Source organism: Manduca sexta, chromosome 28 (genome assembly GCF_014839805.1).
Source record: "Manduca sexta isolate Smith_Timp_Sample1 chromosome 28, JHU_Msex_v1.0, whole genome shotgun sequence".
Taxonomy (NCBI): Eukaryota; Metazoa; Arthropoda; class Insecta; order Lepidoptera; family Sphingidae; genus Manduca; species Manduca sexta.
In genome coordinates, this window is record NC_051142.1 from 10530359 (window position 1) to 10551747 (window position 21389).

General features: G+C 33.8%; 3 protein-coding genes and 1 non-coding gene across 10 annotated transcripts in view; 1 reads left to right on the forward strand and 3 right to left on the reverse strand.

Annotated features, from left to right (window-relative positions):
• Nucleotides 1-1249, reverse strand: part of LOC115445526 (mediator of RNA polymerase II transcription subunit 12) — a 29337-nt gene extending 28088 nt beyond the window's left edge. For all 6 annotated transcript variants that reach the window (XM_030171822.2, XM_030171817.2, XM_037444455.1 and 3 more), the window contains exons 1-3: nucleotides 1022-1249; nucleotides 731-942; nucleotides 177-336 (exon numbers count right to left, since the gene is read on the reverse strand). In XM_030171822.2, coding sequence (XP_030027682.1) covers nucleotides 177-336; nucleotides 731-942; nucleotides 1022-1028 — 379 coding nt within the window. In that variant the 5' untranslated portion in view covers nucleotides 1029-1249. The remainder of the gene's footprint in view (nucleotides 1-176; nucleotides 337-730; nucleotides 943-1021) is intronic.
• Nucleotides 1250-1507: 258 nt separating this feature from the next.
• On the forward strand, nucleotides 1508-3242 carry LOC115445532 (peptidyl-prolyl cis-trans isomerase NIMA-interacting 4). Of its 2 annotated transcripts, XR_003938831.2 has the most exons (3): nucleotides 1509-1758; nucleotides 1843-2331; nucleotides 2871-3242. XR_003938831.2 is itself a non-coding variant. In XM_030171838.2 (2 exons), the coding sequence occupies exons 1-2, from the start codon at nucleotides 1674-1676 to the stop codon at nucleotides 2160-2162; spliced, it is 405 nt and encodes a 134-aa protein (XP_030027698.1). In that variant the 5' UTR covers nucleotides 1508-1673; the 3' UTR covers nucleotides 2163-3242. The 2 variants fall into 2 exon arrangements, 1 of the variants encoding a protein (XP_030027698.1); XM_030171838.2 differs by having other exon boundaries at nucleotides 1508-1758; nucleotides 1843-3242.
• Nucleotides 3243-3511: 269 nt separating this feature from the next.
• LOC115445531 lies at nucleotides 3512-15687 on the reverse strand. Its single transcript, XM_030171837.2, has 5 exons — nucleotides 15581-15687; nucleotides 11104-11239; nucleotides 8296-8456; nucleotides 5244-5432; nucleotides 3512-4069 (listed from the first exon to the last, which is right to left on the reverse strand). Exons 2-5 carry the CDS (start codon nucleotides 11234-11236, stop codon nucleotides 3896-3898), a joined length of 657 nt encoding a protein of 218 aa, XP_030027697.2. The 5' UTR covers nucleotides 11237-11239; nucleotides 15581-15687; the 3' UTR covers nucleotides 3512-3895.
• On the reverse strand, nucleotides 9019-9091 carry Trnak-uuu. Its single transcript has one exon. It is a non-coding gene; the product is annotated as a tRNA-Lys (tRNA).
• Nucleotides 15688-21389: the final 5702 nt, after the last annotated feature.

The window sequence follows — 21389 nt, forward strand, 5'->3', positions numbered from 1 at the left end:
TAAAAATAAAAATTAAAGTTATTAATTAATTCTCACAAAAGTGACAATTGTATGTGAAAAGAGCAAGGTTTTTATAATCTAGTCAAAAGTTTATGTTTATGCTAGGCATTTAGGCATGAATTTAGGATGGAAAACTTTAATTAAAAATAATAGACTAAAGCAGAAGCATTAATTACCTGCCAAATCTTTAAACCAAGCTTCAATCAGTGGTTTGGTGCGTGCTGTGGCTGGCCAGAAATTGTCTTTGGTATTCACTTGTTGTCTTTTTCTGCCGCAGTCAGGAAGTGTATTTAACTCTTCTTTTTTTGATAATATTCCAGAGAAGAATTGGCCAATCTAAAACAACATGGAATTTGTATAACTTCTATTACAGAATGTCGAATTATAATAATGTTAGAAAAATATTAGATAACTATTTTACTCATACTAAAAATATATCAGATATTGAAGGAGAAAAATTATTTCCTGTAACACAAACAAGTTGTTGTATAGCATTTAATGCAATACATATACAGTAAAAACTAATGAAGCATTATCAGTTACAGGTCCCAAGTACATTTTATAAAATCCATAAATATTTGGAATGTGATTGTATTTATTGAATTTAATGTAGTACATGAGAAACCTATGCATTGAATGTACTTATTTTCATTGCCTTATGTGAGTACCAAAATAAGTATGTTGTCTAATAGTAACATAATAAGACACAACATATTTAATGATGATGTACCTTTGAGGCAGAGTAATTGAAGTTGCGAGCAGTGCCAAACTCATCACTGGATTGTGGTGTAGTAGAGAATCCATGTTTTACGTTCGTCGACGTAAGCTCGTCTTCCTTCTGGCGGGCGTCCTGCGGGTACACGTCTGGAGGGCCCAGCCGCGGCCTCTTCAGAGGTCGCTTTTCGTACATAATCCCCATTGCGTCGGGGTATACTGAACTATCTGTTTTACAACACAGGCATTCGTAAGGGTGTCAATTTATAAGTGCAGTGTCTTGATCTAAATAACGATCTAATATTACCTTTCATTTACCAGCTATGTTGAATACACATGATTTATTTCATATCTAAATATTTTAGCACTACAAAGATTTAATAATAAAATATTCAAAATACATAAAATAGATAAATAATTTTAAGAAATCACAATATTTGACTGATGATTGACGAATTGACTGTCAATTGATAATTGTTTATTTTTTAAAACCATAGTCTTTACTTCCTCTATAAGGAGTCGGCTAAGATTATAGGAACATATTGCCAAATAAAATCTTAATAAACCATAAACAATTCTTTCGGTCTATCACAACCACATGTGATGAACTATTTTTTGAACTTACAACATTAAACTTAAAACGTCATAAAAAACAAATTGACAAATTGAATTTCGTTCTTTCATTTTGTATCATCTAGGCTGTATGGCTAAGAGCCTTTGCCTTCTCCTTAAGGAGTAAATCAAACCAAAAAAAAAAATCATTTTGTATCAGAGACAATCAATCAAATCAAAAAGTTGAAGTCGACTCTATACGGTTGAAAATAAAAGTCTTTTTCTAGCGGTGGATCGATATGACATTGTCATATTGTCTATTGAAACTATTGGAAAATATCAACATTATGTATTACGTTTTCAGTCGGCAATTTTAAAATATAAAGGTTTACTATTGTCATTTGCAAATGCCTCCCAAAAAGCAACCGGAGAAAGGAGGAAAAGCGGGTGGGAATGCAAAAGCTAGTGGTAAATCGGGTGGCGATGCTAAAGGTAAGGTTATGATACACCTATTGAAAATAAATATAACCTAATTAATTTTGATAAAAACCTTCATGCTTTCTTGTTTAAATATAGAATCGGCGTCAAAAGAAAAGAAAGGTGGAACAGCTGTCAAAGTGCGTCACATACTGTGCGAGAAGCAGTCAAAATGCTTGGAAGCTTTGGAAAAATTAAAAGCCGGTCAAAAATTCCCGGATGTAGCAGCCGCGTACAGTGAGGATAAGGCACGACAAGGCGGGGACCTCGGCTGGATGACCCGGGGTTCTATGGTGGGTCCATTTCAGGATGCTGCATTTGCCTTGCCTATATCATCAGTGACAAGTCCAGTGTATACTGACCCACCAATAAAAACCAAGTTTGGCTACCACATCATAATGGTAGAAGGGAAAAAATGACCGACATGGTGTTTGAGTTTGAATATTTCTGGGCGATACTTTTATTGTTTGTTATGGAGAGGATATGTTGCTTGCAGGAGCAATTTGACAAGGACTTTATATTGTTACCTGATCCACAGAGATCTAATGAGTCCTTTGATTTAGATATGGAGGACTTTGCTAATAGAGAGTAAGTTACAATTTCTTTTGTAAATATATATATTTTTTTTGTTTAGGCTTTTATAAAATTCTCTGTTAGTATTTACTTAAAAATATTTCATAAGAATGTTTTGTAATGGTTACACTCTTTTTTCCTTTAATGATTTATGTATAATCCTTTTCGAGTAATAAGTAAAGCTTTTACTGTATTTACTAAATTTGTTGAAAAATGTGTAACAGTATATATCAATATTGTAAAGGATTTATTTGTGTATTATATATAGGAGACTCAATGGTGTTTGAACATATTAAAACAATAGGCAAATCTGTTCTGCATGATCTCTTAACAATTGCTACCTGCTAACAATATAACATAAAGAAAATAAAAAAGAATATCTGAAAAATTAAATGGACTATAAAATATATAAACACCTCACTGCTTTTCATTGAAAGTTTGCTTCATGATAAATGAAATAGCTGCCTTAAGTGAATTTTTAGAAAACCATATGTTTTAAAAGATAATTTGACATAAAAATTATTATAAGTAAATTTCATATTTCTTTGTTTCAGTTTTGGTTTAAAGCTCAGTTTCCTCCGGTTGTGTCGGATAATGCATGTGTCAATGTTGCTGACACTAATTTACTTCTGCAATGTATCCCTTTGGTTTATAATGAGCAAAAAAGCATCACCCAGAAATATGAGATACAAATTCAGAGTGACCATGCCTTGATGCTTTTGTTATAAAATATTATGATATTACAACTTTGATGCATTTATATATTATTAACAAACAAAGCCTTAATTATACTTAATTAGGAAGGTAGTGGTTCTCTTGGATGTGATATCCTATTTTCGATTTATTGTACATAAATGCTTTGAATAAATACATCATTGTGAATGCATTTTGTAAGGAAATAAAACATTGATTTAAAATTTGTTATATTTTGAATTTTCATTTGTTACCTTTTCATTTCATTGCTATTTGCTTGTGGCACCAGAAATGTGTAGTGTGTCAATGATGTGTCTGTGGTTACCCTGGATTTTCCATCGAAACTTGAATGTGTTTTTTACCATGTTAAATTTTGAGGTGTAGTACAGATGTACTAGTTGCTAACATATTTTCGCGTTGGTAAATTAGGAAGCCACTTCGCATGGCGTTATTTGAAATCTAAACTAAGTAATTCTATAATGAGTATAACAAAAAATCACACTTTTTATTATTAAAGCAGTCTTTATTGACAGATCTTAAATACTTATCGTAATATCAACATCTGCTTCAAACATAAATATAGCTATACAAATGAAATAAATATGTATTGAGGTATATTTAAAGCTAACAACAGATTTGAATGTTCACAGCAATGTCTTGTCAATATTCGGCAGTATTAATATGTTCTACTACAATTTTTTTTATTTTACACTCTTGAAGCATTTGTACTTTATTCTGTTTGGTTGTGCGTCTGGTTTATTTATATTGAAAAATGTCTTCCTTTTAACAATTTGGTGAAGCACACTTACAAATTTGTAATATTCTTTTCAAAAGGTGCGAACTGTTTATCGATTCATTGGTTAGGTAGCAAATATAAAAATTAAGATTAAACTCTCAAGTTGGGGTTGGTGTATCTGACGTATTTGAGTAGCGCGTCATTCTCCTCGCAGACAAAGGGTTTGCGATGATGGCAGGCCACGTCGTGCCAGTGGACGCCGTCGTTGTAGAAGTTGTTCAGGATCGCCACGCAGTGCTCCGCAGCGCCGCCTTGGATCAGTTCCTGGAAAATATTTCCTTTGTTAATAATCTCGCAAAATGATCATAGGTCAGTAAGTAATTGTATGGTTGCTTATAGTTTGTAGCGCGGACTCAAATGAATAATGATAATAATATACAAATGCAGTTATTTTCTATTATTAACATTTTCAAATCGCGTATATTAGACAAACATTAGATAGACTCGACCTTGTATCCTTTTGCACATCTCTGAACACGAAAATGGTTGTGAATGAATCATAAATGTTGTTGTATTTGAGTTAGCACCTTATTATGTTGTTCCGGCGTCTGTGTGGGTTAACCACATAATACTGCAGAGCCTTGAACGCCGCAAAACGGATACGGATGACGCGCCGCGAAGGGTTACGTATTGTTTAATTTCGCGGGTACAGGTTGCGTCGGCGCAGGGAAAGTATCACACCGACACTACGCACAACGAATACAGATGAGCTTTTGTATAGCCTCATGTTTGTAGAAAGTGGCATACGACATGCGGGCGTGCCCTTCGGCGAATATTTCGCGCATCCATAAATATTCAAGCGTGGCTTTCGTTTTCATTGCGCGATATCCGCGGTGGATGCAACGGGCAGTCGGCTGTTTTATGACAAATATTACTTAAGGCGATACCTCAAGGTCCATTTTCATACATTTTGTTTCGCCTTTAATCTGGGTAACTAAACAAGTATTGGCAAGTAAAGAATTTAAATTCACGTCTAGTTAGTGATTAGTTCTCGCAGTTGAAAGAAAAATGTAAAAATAATTAATAATCATGGATATTTCTGCCTTTAAAATTTCGTCATATTAAATTTTAAAGGCCGAAATATCCATGATTATTAATTATTTTACGTTTTTCTTCAACTGCGAGAACTAATCACTAACTAGACGTGAATTTAAATTCTTTACTTGCCAATACTTGTTTAGTTACCCAGATTAAAGCCGAAACAAAATGTATGAAAATGGACCTTGAGGTATCGCCTTAACGGTTCGCGGAATTGGTTTTCTTACGTCATACCGTTTGCAGATGTCGTAACGTCATGCTTTCTTCGTCCCAGCTATTGTTTCTTCGTAGTTGATGCTTTATGAGTGTCAGTAGAGGTTTCGAGGTATTTGCAACGTAAATAAATAATCCTTGGCTTACTTAGAAAACATACTTAGTTAAGACTACCAATTGCTCTTACCCTGTTGTCTGGCTGAGGTTTGCCGATGCCGCCGCCTTCAGACCAGTCGTTCTGCTGGCGGTTTGTGGTAGGAGCCAGTTTTTGCAGTTCAGCGGTCCAGAACCAACCGTTGATTTCGTTGGGAAGCAAGTCGGGACGGTTGCAGCCCTTGAAGTCGCAGAGACGGCCAGACGTCCAGATGTATTTTTGCTGTAAATAGAGATAGAGATTAATATTTTTTCGAAGCGCGAGTTCTCAGACAGTTCATTTGAATATAGAAAATGCCCACACGCGCTCACGCTTTTTATACCCGAAGGGGCAGGTAGAGGCGCAAATGGTGCACCCACTTTTCAGCCGTGTATACTTATTCCTTCCCATGATGTGATAGAGGGCGGGGCTATTGCCATATCGGGCACAAATTACATCTCTGGGCCAGTGGCGGCCCTAAACGACGCGAGACCCCAGGAAGAGTAAAAAAACATTCCCCTGTTTTAACAATTTCGTCTGTAAGAACGTAAAAAATGTCCTGCGAGGCACCGCGCGAGGCCTCTGTAAGCGTGAGGCCCCGGGCGGTTGCTTAGTTCGCCTCCCCTAAAGGCCGCTACTGCTCTGGGCCGATAATGAGTAAAAAAACCCGATACGTCCTGCCCAACCTGAGATCTAACTCAAGACATCAGTACTGCAGTCGTACCGTAATGCAACTTCGCCTCCGTGATAGAAAACAAAAATGTTGAAATTATAGAATACGCGAGCTAAGTATGTCATTATAATACGATTTAAGTAGGAACATAAATAACATTATTACCAGGATTACAAGAATATATTTGTGTATACTTAGTTGAAGTCTTTATTTGGGGCCGTAGACATGATGACTCCATACAATCGTTAACGCTAATAGAAAACAAAAAATGTATGAAAACGACGAACGCCTAACCGCCAGTTTCGATATACGACTCCAATTGCTTTTTTCGATCTATTGCTAAAATTTACCAATCAGAACTAAGATTTTTTGACATGCTTACAAAGTTGTTTTGATTAGTTCATTCTCTGAATCGGATTGAAGATTGAGATTGGAATCGGTTATTGAAAACGGCTGTCTATCGCTAGGACATTCATTCCAATACATTTGTTTTGCTTTCTATTAGGGTTAATGATTGTATCAGGGCATTTTGTCGACATTCCCTGTTATAACTATTAGGTTACGGGATTCGTAGGTAATTGTATTTTCGAACCAGGTTATTTTTCTCATTAGAAGAATGAAATTATGATTTCTATTTTATTTTATCTTCTTATTTTTACATAGCGTAGTATTTTATGGTGAAAGTTAAAAGTGTTTGTCATTTCGTTTATTTTAAGGAAAAATTACATCAGACATCGGATGTGATGGCAACGGGATATTCAAATCAGCATGTGGGCATTCATATCTTTGTTATATATATGGTAATTCTGACCAGGTTATTGAACAATGGTAATGGAAAGTGGTATTCTTGGTACTACAACAAAAGCATTTTAACTATCCAACGAAATAAAAAACGCATAATTTTAAAATTTGCAGTAACCTTTGAAGAAAAGTTAAAGTAATTAGGACGTAACTACTTAGATATTTAGTGTAGATAAATGATATTTAAGTACCATAATCTAGTCGTTTTAGACTATTATCTATTATATAAAATCCTTAAAAATCTCCTAGTAAAACAATTTTTCAGATTTTATCATAGTTTTTTAATATAATAATTTTCTCCCGTTATTTCGGAGACTTTGCATCCTTCATGGACACGGGGCGGATTGAGGTGTACCCAGGTCGTCCGAAAAGCCAATGTTACATTATCTAACTACATTACAATAATACAAAATAAAAAAAATGTTATGGCCCGATCTACGTAGAATGAGCTCACAGTGTCTTGAAATTATAATATAAAAACAGACTGACATTGGCTTAAACATAAGTAAAGATTATCCTAAAACACCTATTATAATTACTGTAGGTATTAAGTATGACAGTCATGTTTGAAAGTACTGTTTGCGGATTCTATACAATGGGCTGGTTGAAATTACAGCCAATATAATCGCATGTAAGTAGTGTGATGGGGAAAAACACCAGGCTCCCACGAGTGATGAATGTGTGGCAATGGTGAAACTCGCAGAAGAAAATCGATAGTTTCGTTGTGTACTTGGAAGCGCTCTGCCATTCAAGTCACATCGTGAACTGCCAAATTCAAATGGCCAGTAGTGTCTGCGTCTATTTACCAATACGTAACAATAGCTATTATCATTTACTTTTGTTACGAAAACTTAGTTTGCGCGTAGAATATGTTAAGATTGTTAAAGTAATGGACTACTTTCTATTGAAAAATGCACTTCTTGCTTTTGTTTTAAAAGAGGTTAGAGGACGTACCTATACTTATGAATAGACGGATGTTTAATTATTTATTGTTAAAGTTTTTGCCAGATCTATTTTAATTGCTGTATTTAAAACTATGATACCTTTGTTTATGGTAATATTTGAAATCATTATTAGACAGGTGTACATTTTGGTGGATAGTGGTTGATTCATTTTATTGCTATAAGTAACATTAACCGATTCGTGACGATATTCGTTGTAACAAAATTTTCAAGTGAATTTATTCAATGGTTTAATTACTGTGTTTTATGTTGATTGCCTTGGTGGCGTAGTTGCACTGCATGCGCGTTACGGCAGTGCTCTGAGGTCCTGGGGTCGAAATTCGAATCCCGGGTCGGGAAAAGTTATATTTGGATTTTTCTGATCAGTATCAGCCCAGAGTCTGAAATTTGTGCCCGATATGGCGATAAGCTCGCCCCCTATCACATCATGGGACGGAACACACTTGGCGAAAAGTAAATGCTGTGGTTGTGCCTCTGTACACCCTTTAGGGTATAAATGCGTGGCATGTGGTTTTTTTAATGCTGAAGACGTTTTAAAGTGTGGAATACTCCAATACCACAACATTAAAACGCGGGGGAAATGTTACATGATTATCCCTACACAGAATAAGTACAGATTTTTTTTCTACACTACATTTAATGATGACAACTGCTAGAAACAGTAAGTTACCTTATCTTGAACGATGCGAGCCTTGACCCACTCGTTTTCGTCGCTGGTTTCCAACGAGACAAGGTCCATGCACCGTTGTCTGCAGTAGTTCCTGGCGCTCAACCAATCTTCCTCAACGCCTCGCAGCGCCGGGTCCCTCCACGAGAAGAAGTATCCTTTGTCTATATAAAAAAATACTCTTAATTAAGACGAAATTTTATCTAAAACCACGTTGATTATTATTGATATTAGCATATCGTTTCTCAAGATTAATAAAGTGCTATAACTGACCTTTTTAAACATAAAAAAATAATATTATGTTGAAAGTGTACGTTTGTTTGGTTTGTGATAAGATAGAATATTTCGCGGCTGACCAGGGTAGCCCTAGTACCTACCACTGTTTCATAGAAAACCAACTTTGCTATTAAGTTTTTTCCTATTTGTGAGATTGATAAGAGACTAAAATAACACAAAAAGGTGTTAATTTTTTTTGTGTAAAATCAAAATCTCTACCAGTATTCGTCACTTATTGTATTTAGTAAATAAATACATAAAATATTTTATAGGTATAATAAAAAGGACAGAATATCTGTGTAGTAAGTATATTAATATAGTAAACTTCTAGCATACATTTATTATAATAAGCTATTGATGAATTTAAGTCATATTTGATTTATAAGTAAGGTATTATCAACATATTTCTCTTGTTGATAAATAAACCTTGTAATACTATAAAACAAAAGCCGCCCGAACAGGGACTTGAACCCTGGACCCTTGGATTAAAAGTCCAATGCTCTACCGACTGAGCTATCCGGGCTCTACATAGCTTTGTGAAATTGAGTGATATTTACAATTTTGAATGTAGTTCAGAATATTGAAGTGTAAAAATTTCGAGTTTTATTTATATTCTCCTTTGTAAGAGCAGAGATATTATATTATTAAAAAATAATTATTTTATCACATTACGATTTACCAGCTTATTTGTTATCGTTAATAAAACGTAGAATTTAATTAGTTGATATTTATATTTAAATTAAAATTATTGAAATAATAAAAATAAGGCGTACTGTTAACGAACTTACAGTCTCATTGGTAATAGGGCCTAATGTGACTCTCAGAATACATCTACATTAAATTATCTGAACGAAGTCATTCTATCGCATTTATTAAATTACCTTTCTTCACAGAGCAAGTCAAATTTTAATCAGCCATTCATGTAACCTGCACTTCATAATAAATATGTATACCACATTCCATTCTTAATACCCATAGTTATTTGCATAATGTTGACTAATATCATAACTATTTCACATATGTCCTCTCTGGAAACAGGTTGAAAGCTTATCTCCCGACAGATAAGCGTGGGTGTTTAAACTTTTTATCTGCGGCGCTTTTTTTTACTGAGCCTCTACCAAACTACCTATTGTACTAGAAACTAGTTTAAAGGGAAACGTGACGCAGCAATACATTTCTCGCCTTTGGAATAAGGGAAGATATTAGGGACAAGACAACGCCATGTCGGTACGACCATATCTTTAATACTTCAATATTTACTCCATTGAAAAGTTACATTTGGGGTTGCGTTTTTTAGAGGACGCAATTTTATTTTTTTGAAGTGTAGGGGGGGTCAGTCTAAAGCTAAAACCAAGTTTGTGGGGTCGCCACCCTTGTCCCACGGCCGCCATCTTGAAAATAGGGGTTGAAATGGTTTTTACGATGTATCTTTTAAACTATTTATCTGACAAAAAATGTATAAACATTTTTTATTGCAAATTAAATTCTCTACAACTTTGGTCTAATAACTTTTGTCGTAGAACTATAAATAAAAAAGTTATAAGCGAAAATGTTAAGAAATTCAATGTTAAGCAATGTCCATTGCAACGTCATCAGAACGTGTGTTTATAAGGTTCATAATACTTTTTGTACTCTCATTAATACCCAAATACCCAAGGGACCATTAGGGAACAAAAGAACATCTGCCTGCTATTATTATTATTATTTCTAACCTCTCTTATTGTAAGAATAGCTGATAATATTGTGTTGAAGTTGTCGTAGTAGAGTTTTTATTAGCATTTTGACTTTTAAAAGTCTTTTAAAAGTCAAAATGCTAATAAAAAAAAAGTAGTTTTCACTAAAGTTAAAATCGTGTCTAAAATCATTCGAAATCGTCTTCACAATTAAAAACAGAATAAAATACATCCGTACGTACAGTAATATGTAGCACAACTAAAAGATATAAGTTGAACGACAACTTCAACACAATATTATCAGCTATTCTTACAATAAGAGAGGTTAGAAATAATAATAATAATAGCAGGCAGATGTTCTTTTGTTCCCTAATGGTCCCTTGGGTATTTGGGTATTAATGAGAGTACAAAAAGTATTATGAACCTTATAAACACACGTTCTGATGACGTTGCAATGGACATTGCTTAACATTGAATTTCTTTACATTTTCGCTAATAACTTTTTTATTTATAGTTCTACGACAAAAGTTACTAGACCAAAGTTATAGAGAATTTAATTTGCAACAAAAAATGTTTATACATTTTTTTTGTCAGATAAATAGTTTAAGAGATACATCGTAAAACCATTTCAACCCCTATTTTCAAGATGGCGGCCGTGGGACAAGGGTGGCGACCCCACAAACTTGGTTTTAGCTTTAGACTGACCTCCCCTACACTTCAAAAAAATAAAATTGCGTCCTCTAAAAAACGCAAGGTAAGGCCTAAAAAATGTAACATTTCAATGGACTAATTATCTTTGTGCAACATGGAATTTCTTCGTAGAGTAAGAATTTCCATAAATATTGTAGAGGATTTAACTTACTATCAGCATATCTCTCGTGGATAGTTCGTTGCACGCAAAGGGACGGTACGGGAGGCTCCAGGATGCGGCCATTGGGGAACTGAGCATGGGCGATCGCCGCCACGGTAACCACCAATATCACGACTGTCTTCATTTTCTGAAACAAAAAGGTGTTATATGATGTTCCAATACTAAAAATAATTAACAAAGGAAAATATCAAAATTACAGATTTCTACTATCAGAGATGTAATTTTTTATATTCTTATACGCAAAGGCACATTAGGTTGGTAGCAATCACGCGACGCCTGTTTATTTGCAAGATTAAGCAATGTAGTCAGTTGTACTTTAATAACAAGTAAAATAAAAACCTTTAAGAAATGTTTTATTCGCATTAAGTAACATAAAAGTAGGTACTTCATGTGTAGGAATTATATTTGGATTTATTTGCAATCTAATAAATTTATTTAATGTTTAAGTGATAATTTCCTTCACTTAAAAACATTCCCTTTCAACGATAAAGTATATATACTTAGATAAACTAGCGAAGAAACCGGATGTTGCTTCTGAACATAAGAAGGGATTAGGGTCCTTTTACTAAAGTCAGGCTTGTTTTTATTAATTATGTTAAAGGCATAATAAATGGAAAGAATTTGATTATACAATTTTATACTAATTAAATAAGCGGTTAAATTAATAGTGGTCGCCCAGTGGTCGATTCTCGGCCAGCGAATTTATTATATTTGTAACAAGAATTATACATGCTTTTTATTTATCTGCACTATCCAATAATAACTTTAATTTTGCCAGATCTAACAGTCCTCCGTGCTCGCAATGTACTTAAAACGGAGTCCAAAGATGATATTCACATATTAATATATAGATCATACGAAATCATTAAAAGAGAGAGTAGACCAGTCAATTAATGCGCCTATGTAAATGAATTGAATTATAACATGATATAAGTATCAAGGTACACATACTTTCTCAAAAGTGGTTTTGTAAAAAAATGTTACTATCTTACTTCTTATCTTATCCTACTAATATAAATGTGAAAGTTTTTTAGAAGTAAACGCAGCAACCGCTGCACAGATTGTGATGAAATATGGCATACTGGAAGATGATGCCCAGGATTAACATAATATAAGCAACGTTTTACCCCGGTAAGTATACAGCGTGATTTTTATCCTAGGAAGGTCATCCACGCGGGGAAGTTACGAGAAACACATAGTAAGTATTTAATAAATATAATTTAGGAATATATTGCTATAAATGATGATATTTGTTGGCGTCTTTAAAATGCCTATAATCTGTATACCTGTATGATCTTCTGATTCTAAAACAATTAACAAATGGAAATATCAAAATTATAGCTTTCTACTATGATAGATGATGTTCTTATACGCAAAAGTGCAAAGACACTTATGGGGGTTGGAGGTAATCAAGCGACCATCTCGTTAATTTGCTAGTTTAAGCAATGGACACAATTAATATTTTATTTTCTGAATAGATCTTCGCCTATCGCCTTGTATCATAGTTTCAGTTAAAAAAATTACAACAAATTATAAGCTTGAATTACATAATACCATAATGAAACCGGATATTGAAGGACGGCTATTATTTGGATGACTGTTGGGCTAACGGCATCGATTATATATTATAAAATTACTCGTCTTTACTCAATTCTTTTGGAAATGACGTACAAGAAAACATATACGATCAACAAGCCTGTTAACATCCTGTTACCCAGTATGTTGGAAAGGCCAAATGACTTCATCACAACTAAAAAAGTGACACCATCTTGGTGGTAAACGAAAAAATAATTATCAAAATCAGAAAAAATAGCTTTTGACCTATGTAGAGCTCCAGTCCACAGACTTGATTCTTGCTATTTTAGAATCAGAATCTACTTTGACTAACATTGATACTCGCGTCTAAAATTATGTAATTTACTTAATTTAATTGCAATCATGTTTAAAGTGATCCAATACGCTGATTATATACATTTTTAAATCAATGATTTGCAGATTAAAAATGGTAAATAAAATTTTAAAAGAGAGAGATACGAATATAATACAATCGATGTTAGTAATTTTTTAAAGTCTTTGAAGCAGGTTTTGATATACATGTTTTAAGTTATTTATAAATACAGGAGATAGAGCTATTAACGTTATTATGTTGTAAATGGAAATTCTATGAAAAATATAATTCAATTAGACAACACTACGAACTGGTTTTGTTAGTAGTAAAAATTCTTGGCGCTAAAAAGTGCGTTGCCCTGAATAATTTATGCAAATAGCGATCTTCGACGCGATCTTGACCAATTTTGCGACTTTTTGTGAGTGCTGTAAATCACACAACTCATTGGGTTCCCTTTCCTTTCTCTTAAGGTAAATAAAACTTAGACAAATTGATAGGTAGATTTGATGATTCATTATACAGTTATATAGTAGGGTGTTATTGTGTGAGAATGAAGAAATTAAGTTCTAGGAATCAACAAGACAATACAATAAAATATAGGCATCAAATTGTAATTAGAAATCTAAAGATAAAAAAAGAATAATTCGGATCTAAAGGAAAAGAGAAGAAAATAAGGAGGGCATGTGCGTTCTCGCATATCCTGAACTCTTGACAGGAATTCGAATTGCGACTATCCTGTTTAAGCTGACCCACTTACGTTGTAAACAAATATGTTTATATGGTATCATTTGTAATTGGATTTAAAATTCCATTATATCGTTCCCAAATGGAAAATCGCTGTGAACGAGGTATTTAGACAAATTAGTAACATCAGCTCAAACATTAATATTATTAACAAGTGAACAATTGATGACTCTACATGGTTTATTAATAATGTAATGCTTGGAAGTTCCATAAATTTGTAAATAATTTGATACCTGTTTAAGAAAAGGAGAGAAGTATAAAAATAGCCAAATATGTAGCAAAGGTCATGAACTTAAACGATTTAGACGTAATATATTCATCACTTATGTTATTCGTATCCTCTAATCCAATTATAGCAATACAAATGAAGAAGAATGTTAGTAATTAAATGTGGCGCGTTCTGACTTAATTTAGAAAATTTAAAAGTATAATATTTAGGTGATTTTTTTTGCGTCTCGTTTTGCGAGGCATTCTCGGAAAGGACTTTACACTGATGGAATTACTATGTTCTATTTTTGTATATTTCTTTTTAGAAAAGTGAAAAATAATTATAAGGTAATAGTTAAGAAAACGTTGGTTATCAAAATCTTAGGAAATAATTTTGAAATTATAAAAAATATTACTAGTATAAGACAATAAAATATATTATTTGTAAGTCCCTAAATAAATACACAAAATCTCGCAAATTCTTAAATATTTGAAAGTAACGCATAAGTTTTAAAATAACATTTTTATGGGTTAAAAGATTTAAACGCACGAGTGTACGTGCCGTTTTGAAGGATTCCTAATGATCGCTTAGAAAACCCAAAAGTAACTTCACAAAAAGTTACTCATAATAGTTATGTAAAATATAGTGATATAAAAATAAATTTCAAGGCCCATAATATAGTATTGTTTGGTATTCATCAATAAATAACAGACATTCAGGATGTTGATTTTACAATTACAATTTATTTATGTTATATACAAAGATTGTCTGCGAATATTTGCGATAGATAGAATGTTATTATATGCTTAAAAAGTGTTTTTGTATTCTCATATTATGCGTTTGATTAAACATCGTAATTTGTAAGTGGACTAGTATGAAAAATTGTCAAGTTATAGCTTTAGTAACCAATTTTCATTTTAATTATTTTATAACTAAGTAGATTAGCGCTTGTTAATAAGATTTTCTTAGAAACTTTTTTTTATGTTTCATCATACTGAATTTAATTTAGTAGCATTCAACCCTAAATTTTATAGGTTTAATGGGACTTTCCCTGGATGTTTATGAGGACCGGTCCCATATACGATGAGAAAGCGGCCTTGTCCCGAACACAAAGGAGTTCATTCCACTCGCGACCCGCGACCCACACGTAGATCCCATCATACTTTAATCCGACTAGTTTATTTTATTACAAAATTTACATAAATACCTGTGTTGCGTATTAATTTTTACACACAATGTTATATGCCTATTATTTAAAAATTTTATTCAACATGTTATGTTTTATAATATTTTTTATTTAACTAAGATATAAACAAGACATATATAAATATATTAGAAAGAATTGGATAAGGTTGGTGAGCTTAAGACTAAAGTGGAATTTATTTTTAAGTCATTTTTTATTGTGACGATAAGTGAATTAAAAAAAAATGTGTATAAATACTATTATTAAAGTTAATGCTTTAAAAAATATTTATTTTTTATTTTTGAGCTCTTTTAGAAGTAGAAACCCATTTTTTTATTTTAGAAAAATAGAAACCCACGAATAAAAAAATCACTAAATGGTTATTTAATAAATTAAATAGTTACTGGTAGGTACTATTATAGTAAAAACGTTTGACCATACTCACTGTGTGTCAGTCCAAGTGTTCTGTCACAAACTGATGCGCTTGCGCGGCATACACACCGTTTTATACGGAGGAAATAGCGACGCAATGCGCACCCTTGCACGTCGTAGGGTGGAACGCTTATATCATCTGTGTAATTAGGCGCTGTACTGTTATGTATATTCTAGAACTTTGTGTATATATTAGATTGTATTTATCTTTTTTATGAAATTTTAAATTCTACTTCTTACTTCTAACTAATATTATAAATGCGATAGTTATTATTTTATTACTAGCTTTTGCCCGCGGCTCCGCCCGCGTTATAAAGATTTTCGGGCTAAAGTTTTCCGTTATAAAAGTCACGCTATATATTTTCCCAGGAGCCTATGTTCTTCCCAGGGTCTCAAACGGTCTCCGTACTTAATTTTATCCTAATACTTTGGGTAGTTTTTGAGTTTAACACGTTCAGGCAGACAGATGCAGCGGGGGACTTTGTTTTATAATATATTTTTGTAGAACTTTTTAAGAGGAACAATCCCGTCATACATTATTGTTGCATAACTTTAACCGTTTATGCAGCGCACGCACCAGAAGCTCTCAAAACTAATAAATTTTCCCCGTTTTTGCAACATGTTTCATTACTGCTCCGCTCCTATTGGTCATAGCGTGATGATATATAGCCTATAGCACTCCAGGAACAAAGGGCTATCCAACACAAAAATATTTTTTCAGTTCGAATCGATAGTTCCTGAGATTAGTCATTACTGCTCCGCTCTTATTGGGTATAGCGTGATGATATATAGCCTATAGCACTCCACGAACAAAGGGCTATCCAACACAAAAAGATTTTTTCAGTTCGAACCGGTAGTTCCTGAGATTGGCCATTACTGCTCTGCTCCTATTGGGTAAAGCGTGATGATATATAGCCTATAGCACTCCACGAACAAAGGGCTATCCAACACAAAAAGATTTTTTCAGTTCGAACCGGTAGTTCCTGAGATTGGCCATTACTGCTCTGCTCCTATTGGGTAAAGCGTGATGATATATAGCCTATAGCACTTCACAAACAAAGGGCTATCCAACACAAAAAGAATTTTTCAGTTCGAACCGGTAGTTCCTGAGATTATCGCGTTCAAACAAACAAACAAATATATTCTTCAGCTTTATATAATAGTAAAGAAGTATAGATTTATTTATTTGAACAGCCAACAAACCATACACCTTACATAGTTTTTTTAACAATTCAATAAGTAAATAATAGTAGTTTGTGAAAATGTTTGGGTATTTGTTGAAAGTAAACGCAGAAAAAAGTAAATGGATTGGGATGAAATTTGGCATACGGGTATTAATTATTAATACATAGGCTACTTTTGATTCCGGTGGTTTGCTGGCAAGGCATATTGATGTTTTTATCTGATTTTACATCAGAATCTTATGGTGTCTAATAATCATATTCCTTTGGGATTTTCACGAATTCGGATATTAAAAATTGTGTTCGGGTTTCCAAGTTTGGTGACATTGGAAATACTTGCCATAGTTCTGGTGTTTTCATACACTGCACAAATCGCAATCCAAGAACTGACAATATCACTCAAACATGTTCATATCGTTTGGACGATTTTCTTAGTTTACTCCCTTTGAACTATATTCCACGTATTATGTTACTTGTGGCATTGAAGATCACTTTATTTAAAAATTGTTATTTCATCGTATAATGTGGTATGGAGGTCTGTAATTTCCAGGGATTTTTGTTAATTATAATCTATGACATGATGAGAGGTTTTTATTTGTTTGTTTGATCACAGCATTAGAAGGCAATAAATCAAGTCAAACAATTGGTCGACCTCCGTCGCGCAACAAAGGAATAGATACCTAGCTGACGAATGAGGCACCGCGGTATTCATGCTGGTAGGAATAGTATCAGGCCGCATCACATTATCTTTTCTATCTATGTAGTAACCTTGAGCTTATGACATTGAATTAAATAATTTGAGTAGATAGTGGAATGAAGAGAGTTATCCAAGGATTGCGATTAGCCAATGTAACTTTATCGTAACGTTATTGTATCAATCGACATATTAAATATTTTGAATATTCCTGCTGACTGCTGCGATCCCCTAGTTGTATTTCGTACGCGGTACAACATCGTTATGAGGTCTAGGTTGGAATCCCAGGTCGGGCAAATTGATATTGGATTTTTCTGTTGAGTGTCGTCCTGGAGGCTGAAATGCACATCATAGAATGGAGCATACAGGTGAAAAGTGTGTGCCCTGATTGCAATTCTGCTTAGCCCTTCGGGGATAAGCGTGATGCATGTGTATGTTGCATTCCTTATTTAAAGAGCTAGGCTACGAAAGACCTTCACCTTGACCTAAGCTGCGGATGATCTTATGTTCCTGACAAAATTTGAGAACCAGATAGACACACTTTTGAAGTTTGATCCTCTTAAATTAGAAGTAAGTACTTATTTATTTTTGTACAAAAAATATAAATTTCAAATATACAACTGTACAATAATATGTATCGAAAAAGCATTATATCACTAACTTGTTAGACAGAAAACATTTTGTACTATAAATCATTCTGCTCTTTGTAATCGGTGTTTTTATTTCATTAACTAATGTACGATCATGAGACCCGGAATCATTCGCCATTATGATTTAAAAACATTCCATCGATATTTCCAAGTCCTGTTGGTATTCCGCGTGCGTTTCGACATACGTTAGGGAAATTATTTGCTTTCTGTTAAATCACGCGCTGAAGTCACGTACCGGTGTCATACACATAAGCCGAATAGATTTGGAGGTTTCTTTTTTTACCTGTAATTAACCATTCGAGGTCACGGCTATGGGTGTATTTCGTCTTTAAGGATTATTGGTTTTTATTAGGCGTATGTAAGCTGTAAATAGTTCTTGTGAGGAACCTACGCGTTTTGTCGTAATAGTTTATACTTACTAGGTATTACTTATCATTTTATACTTACAAGGCTAAAATATTATTAATAAAATAAAAATAACACTCGGAGATCAGGATGACGTATTCACACACAAGTTTTTAATGTTGTATAATCTCTTTAACTATAAAAATATAATTTTATTGGTCTCGATTTACTAAAGATTTCGGAGAAACATCGGAAAGTTATCATATTCTAGTTGTTGATGAACCCATTACACTGCATTCAAGTAAGTTATGAGATACTGTTATGCCTCTTATCCTTTTTTAATTTAGGGTAGTGGCAAAAAAGGGAACTGGGGTAAGGTATGTAAATTGGTGTCTATTTTATAGTTAGTATATATAGGCGCAGATGCTAAATTAATATTTCCCTTGACCTTATAGGTCATTTAGTTTGTGCTGCGCATATCCTACGTGGGGGTGCCTATTTTGCAGGAGCAAAAAAAGGTTTCCGAAGAGGGCAACTATGTCGCCCCCTAGTTCGCTGGTGCCTCGAGGCCGCTGCCTATTAATAAACCCGTATTGGGATAGGTAAATCTGTGAATTTCGCTTTACCACTTTAAAGTTAAACTGGAGAGTAGATATAATAAAACTCGTGCACCCGAAGTAGGTAGCGCATGAGATGCCATAGATGTTGCACAGTGTCGCGGCACGTTGTAACTGGTTGAAAAGATGGGGGAAATTATAGAGTAAGGACTTATTGCCTTGGAACCATATATTATATAGATTAGCGAGTTAAAAAAGCGACGAGACCAATTTAAAATTTATCGTCCTGCTCCGAGTAAACGGCCTTAAACGTTCGTTCCATACATTTACGGCGCACAGTTACGTGCGGGAATATGCAGATTTATGAATCATTCGTTCAGTGCATTCTAGCAATGCTCCTCTTTGCACTTTTTACCATCTTTCGTTTGCTTTTAGACGTCTATTTATTGGGAACAATGGACTTAAGTATAGTTTATATTGATGAATCGATATTTTATATTATGCCAATATCGTGTAGTTTCAGTAGCACCTTACTTGTTATAAAAATATAAAATTTTGCATAACAATGTGCAGTTTGAAATGTCAAACAGTCTATCGAATATCGAGGTAAAATATTTATCAAGGTTCAATATGATAGGTAAAATTATGAATAATAGGTATCATATTTCAGTGTCATTGCAAGTAGCAGCTATTAGTAAGGTAAAGCGGAAGTGATGGTTAGTATACGTTTTATCTTTTGATTCACAATTTTATCTTATTTCGTTTAGTCAACAAATAGAAAAAAACAACTCTGGCGGCGATACCTATTTCAAAATCGAAAACATCAGACTATGTTCTATCAGTGGAGGCTTGTAACATATTTACCCAAGACTGCACAGTTCGTAACATGAGCGGTGGGCCACACATCATTCAAAATTTTTCGTCAAAAAGACAAAAATATCATGAGTAAAGCCATACTGTAGTTATGTTTAATCATAAATGGGTCAGCTTGATGTGTTGATACAAATGTCTCCCAGACTAACTAAATTCAATGCTCCAGTGTATTAACAAACCGTTGTACTGTTAGAGGTTTGAGTTTAACCAGTTTTTAAGAAAGACAAAAACATATACGTAGATATAAGGAGTTATTTGAAGTTATTTTGTGCTATGGATATGATATCGGCCAGGCGGGGTGCCTAAAAAAGGATATATTATTAAATAGGTATGTCATACTTACGAAATGCAAGTGTATTCTCTGATTTGTAAAGAAAATGTGATGCAATACGAAAAAGTTGCGGCGCAAAATACCGACAAATACCGACACTGTAATTTTGCACACCGGTGGCTAATGACTTTTAAGATTAAAGACTATGACTTAAACATTGCTGAATGTTAAATAGTTTTTTGAATTTAAGGCAAGAGGGTATCTATATTTAAGAATTAAGAAATTCTTAAATAAGCTTATGGGCTACTATTATCCAATACCTCGCATAATTCCTCGTAAACACCGCATATGGCATTATTTTATTTAAATACACAACTTTTAGCGGGCTATCTACCGAAATTACAAAATTATGTATTTAATGCTATATTATGTATTTTTATCCTTAATTTTTGCTTTGTATTATATGAGGATCTACGGCAAAGAATTAGGTAATACGCTTAATTAACTCGAAGTCACATGATGCCCATTAAAAAAATCAAGGCGAAATATTGCATAATATTATAATTAGAATGATCAATATTGGCGTTAATTTACCTACCTATCAAACAATATTGTGTTTGTACAATTAGTACAAAATAAATATTATTATTAAATAAAGAATATGTTCTTACCTCTGATCCATTTGAAGCTGTAAATGAGGAAACAAAGAGACCTTATGCAAATCTGTCTACAAAAAAAGTTTTTTGAATACTTAAATATTGCGATTTTTTTATATTTATGCAGTAATTAGTATATTGTTTTAAGTTGCGGCTCCGGTCGCGTTAAAGTCCAATCTCGGGATACAAATAAGATTAAATTTGCCCTATTAGTATTTCCTGCTGACTCGGACTCGGACTGCCTCTGTGGCGTAGTTGTACTGCATGTGTGGTACGACAGCGCTCTGAGATCCTGGGTTCGAATCTCGGGTCGGGCCAAGTGATATTTGGGTTTTTCTGCTCAGTATCAGCCCGGAGTCTGGAATTTGTGTCCGATATGGCGATAGGCTTGCCCCCTATTAAATCATGAGACGGAACACACTTGGCGAAAAGTGGATGCCTTGGTTACGCCTCTGCATACCTTCGGGGATAAATGCGTGATATTGTGTGTGTGTGTGTGTGTGTGTATTAGTATTTCCTGAAATGATGATAATTGGAACAGTGGTTCTAAAGATTAGCGGATTAGTCTTAAAAAAACTCAAAATAAAAAATAAAG

What these genes read in the sequence shown, in the direction of transcription:
- LOC115445532 (XM_030171838.2), top strand. Translation starts at nt 1,674, where the DNA reads ATGCCTCCCAAAAAGCAACCGGAGAAAGGAGGAAAAGCGGGTGGGAAT. An exon ending in ATCGGGTGGCGATGCTAAAG is followed by an intron (nt 1,759 to 1,842) that starts GTAAGGTTATGA and finishes GTTTAAATATAG; the next exon opens with AATCGGCGTCAAAAGAAAAG.
- LOC115445531 (XM_030171837.2), bottom strand. Translation starts at nt 11,236, where the DNA reads ATGAAGACAGTCGTGATATTGGTGGTTACCGTGGCGGCGATCGCCCAT. An exon ending in CCACGAGAGATATGCTGATA is followed by an intron (nt 8,457 to 11,103) that starts GTAAGTTAAATC and finishes TTTTTTATATAG; the next exon opens with ACAAAGGATACTTCTTCTCG. An exon ending in AACCTCAGCCAGACAACAGG is followed by an intron (nt 4,070 to 5,243) that starts GTAAGAGCAATT and finishes AATATTTTCCAG; the next exon opens with GAACTGATCCAAGGCGGCGC.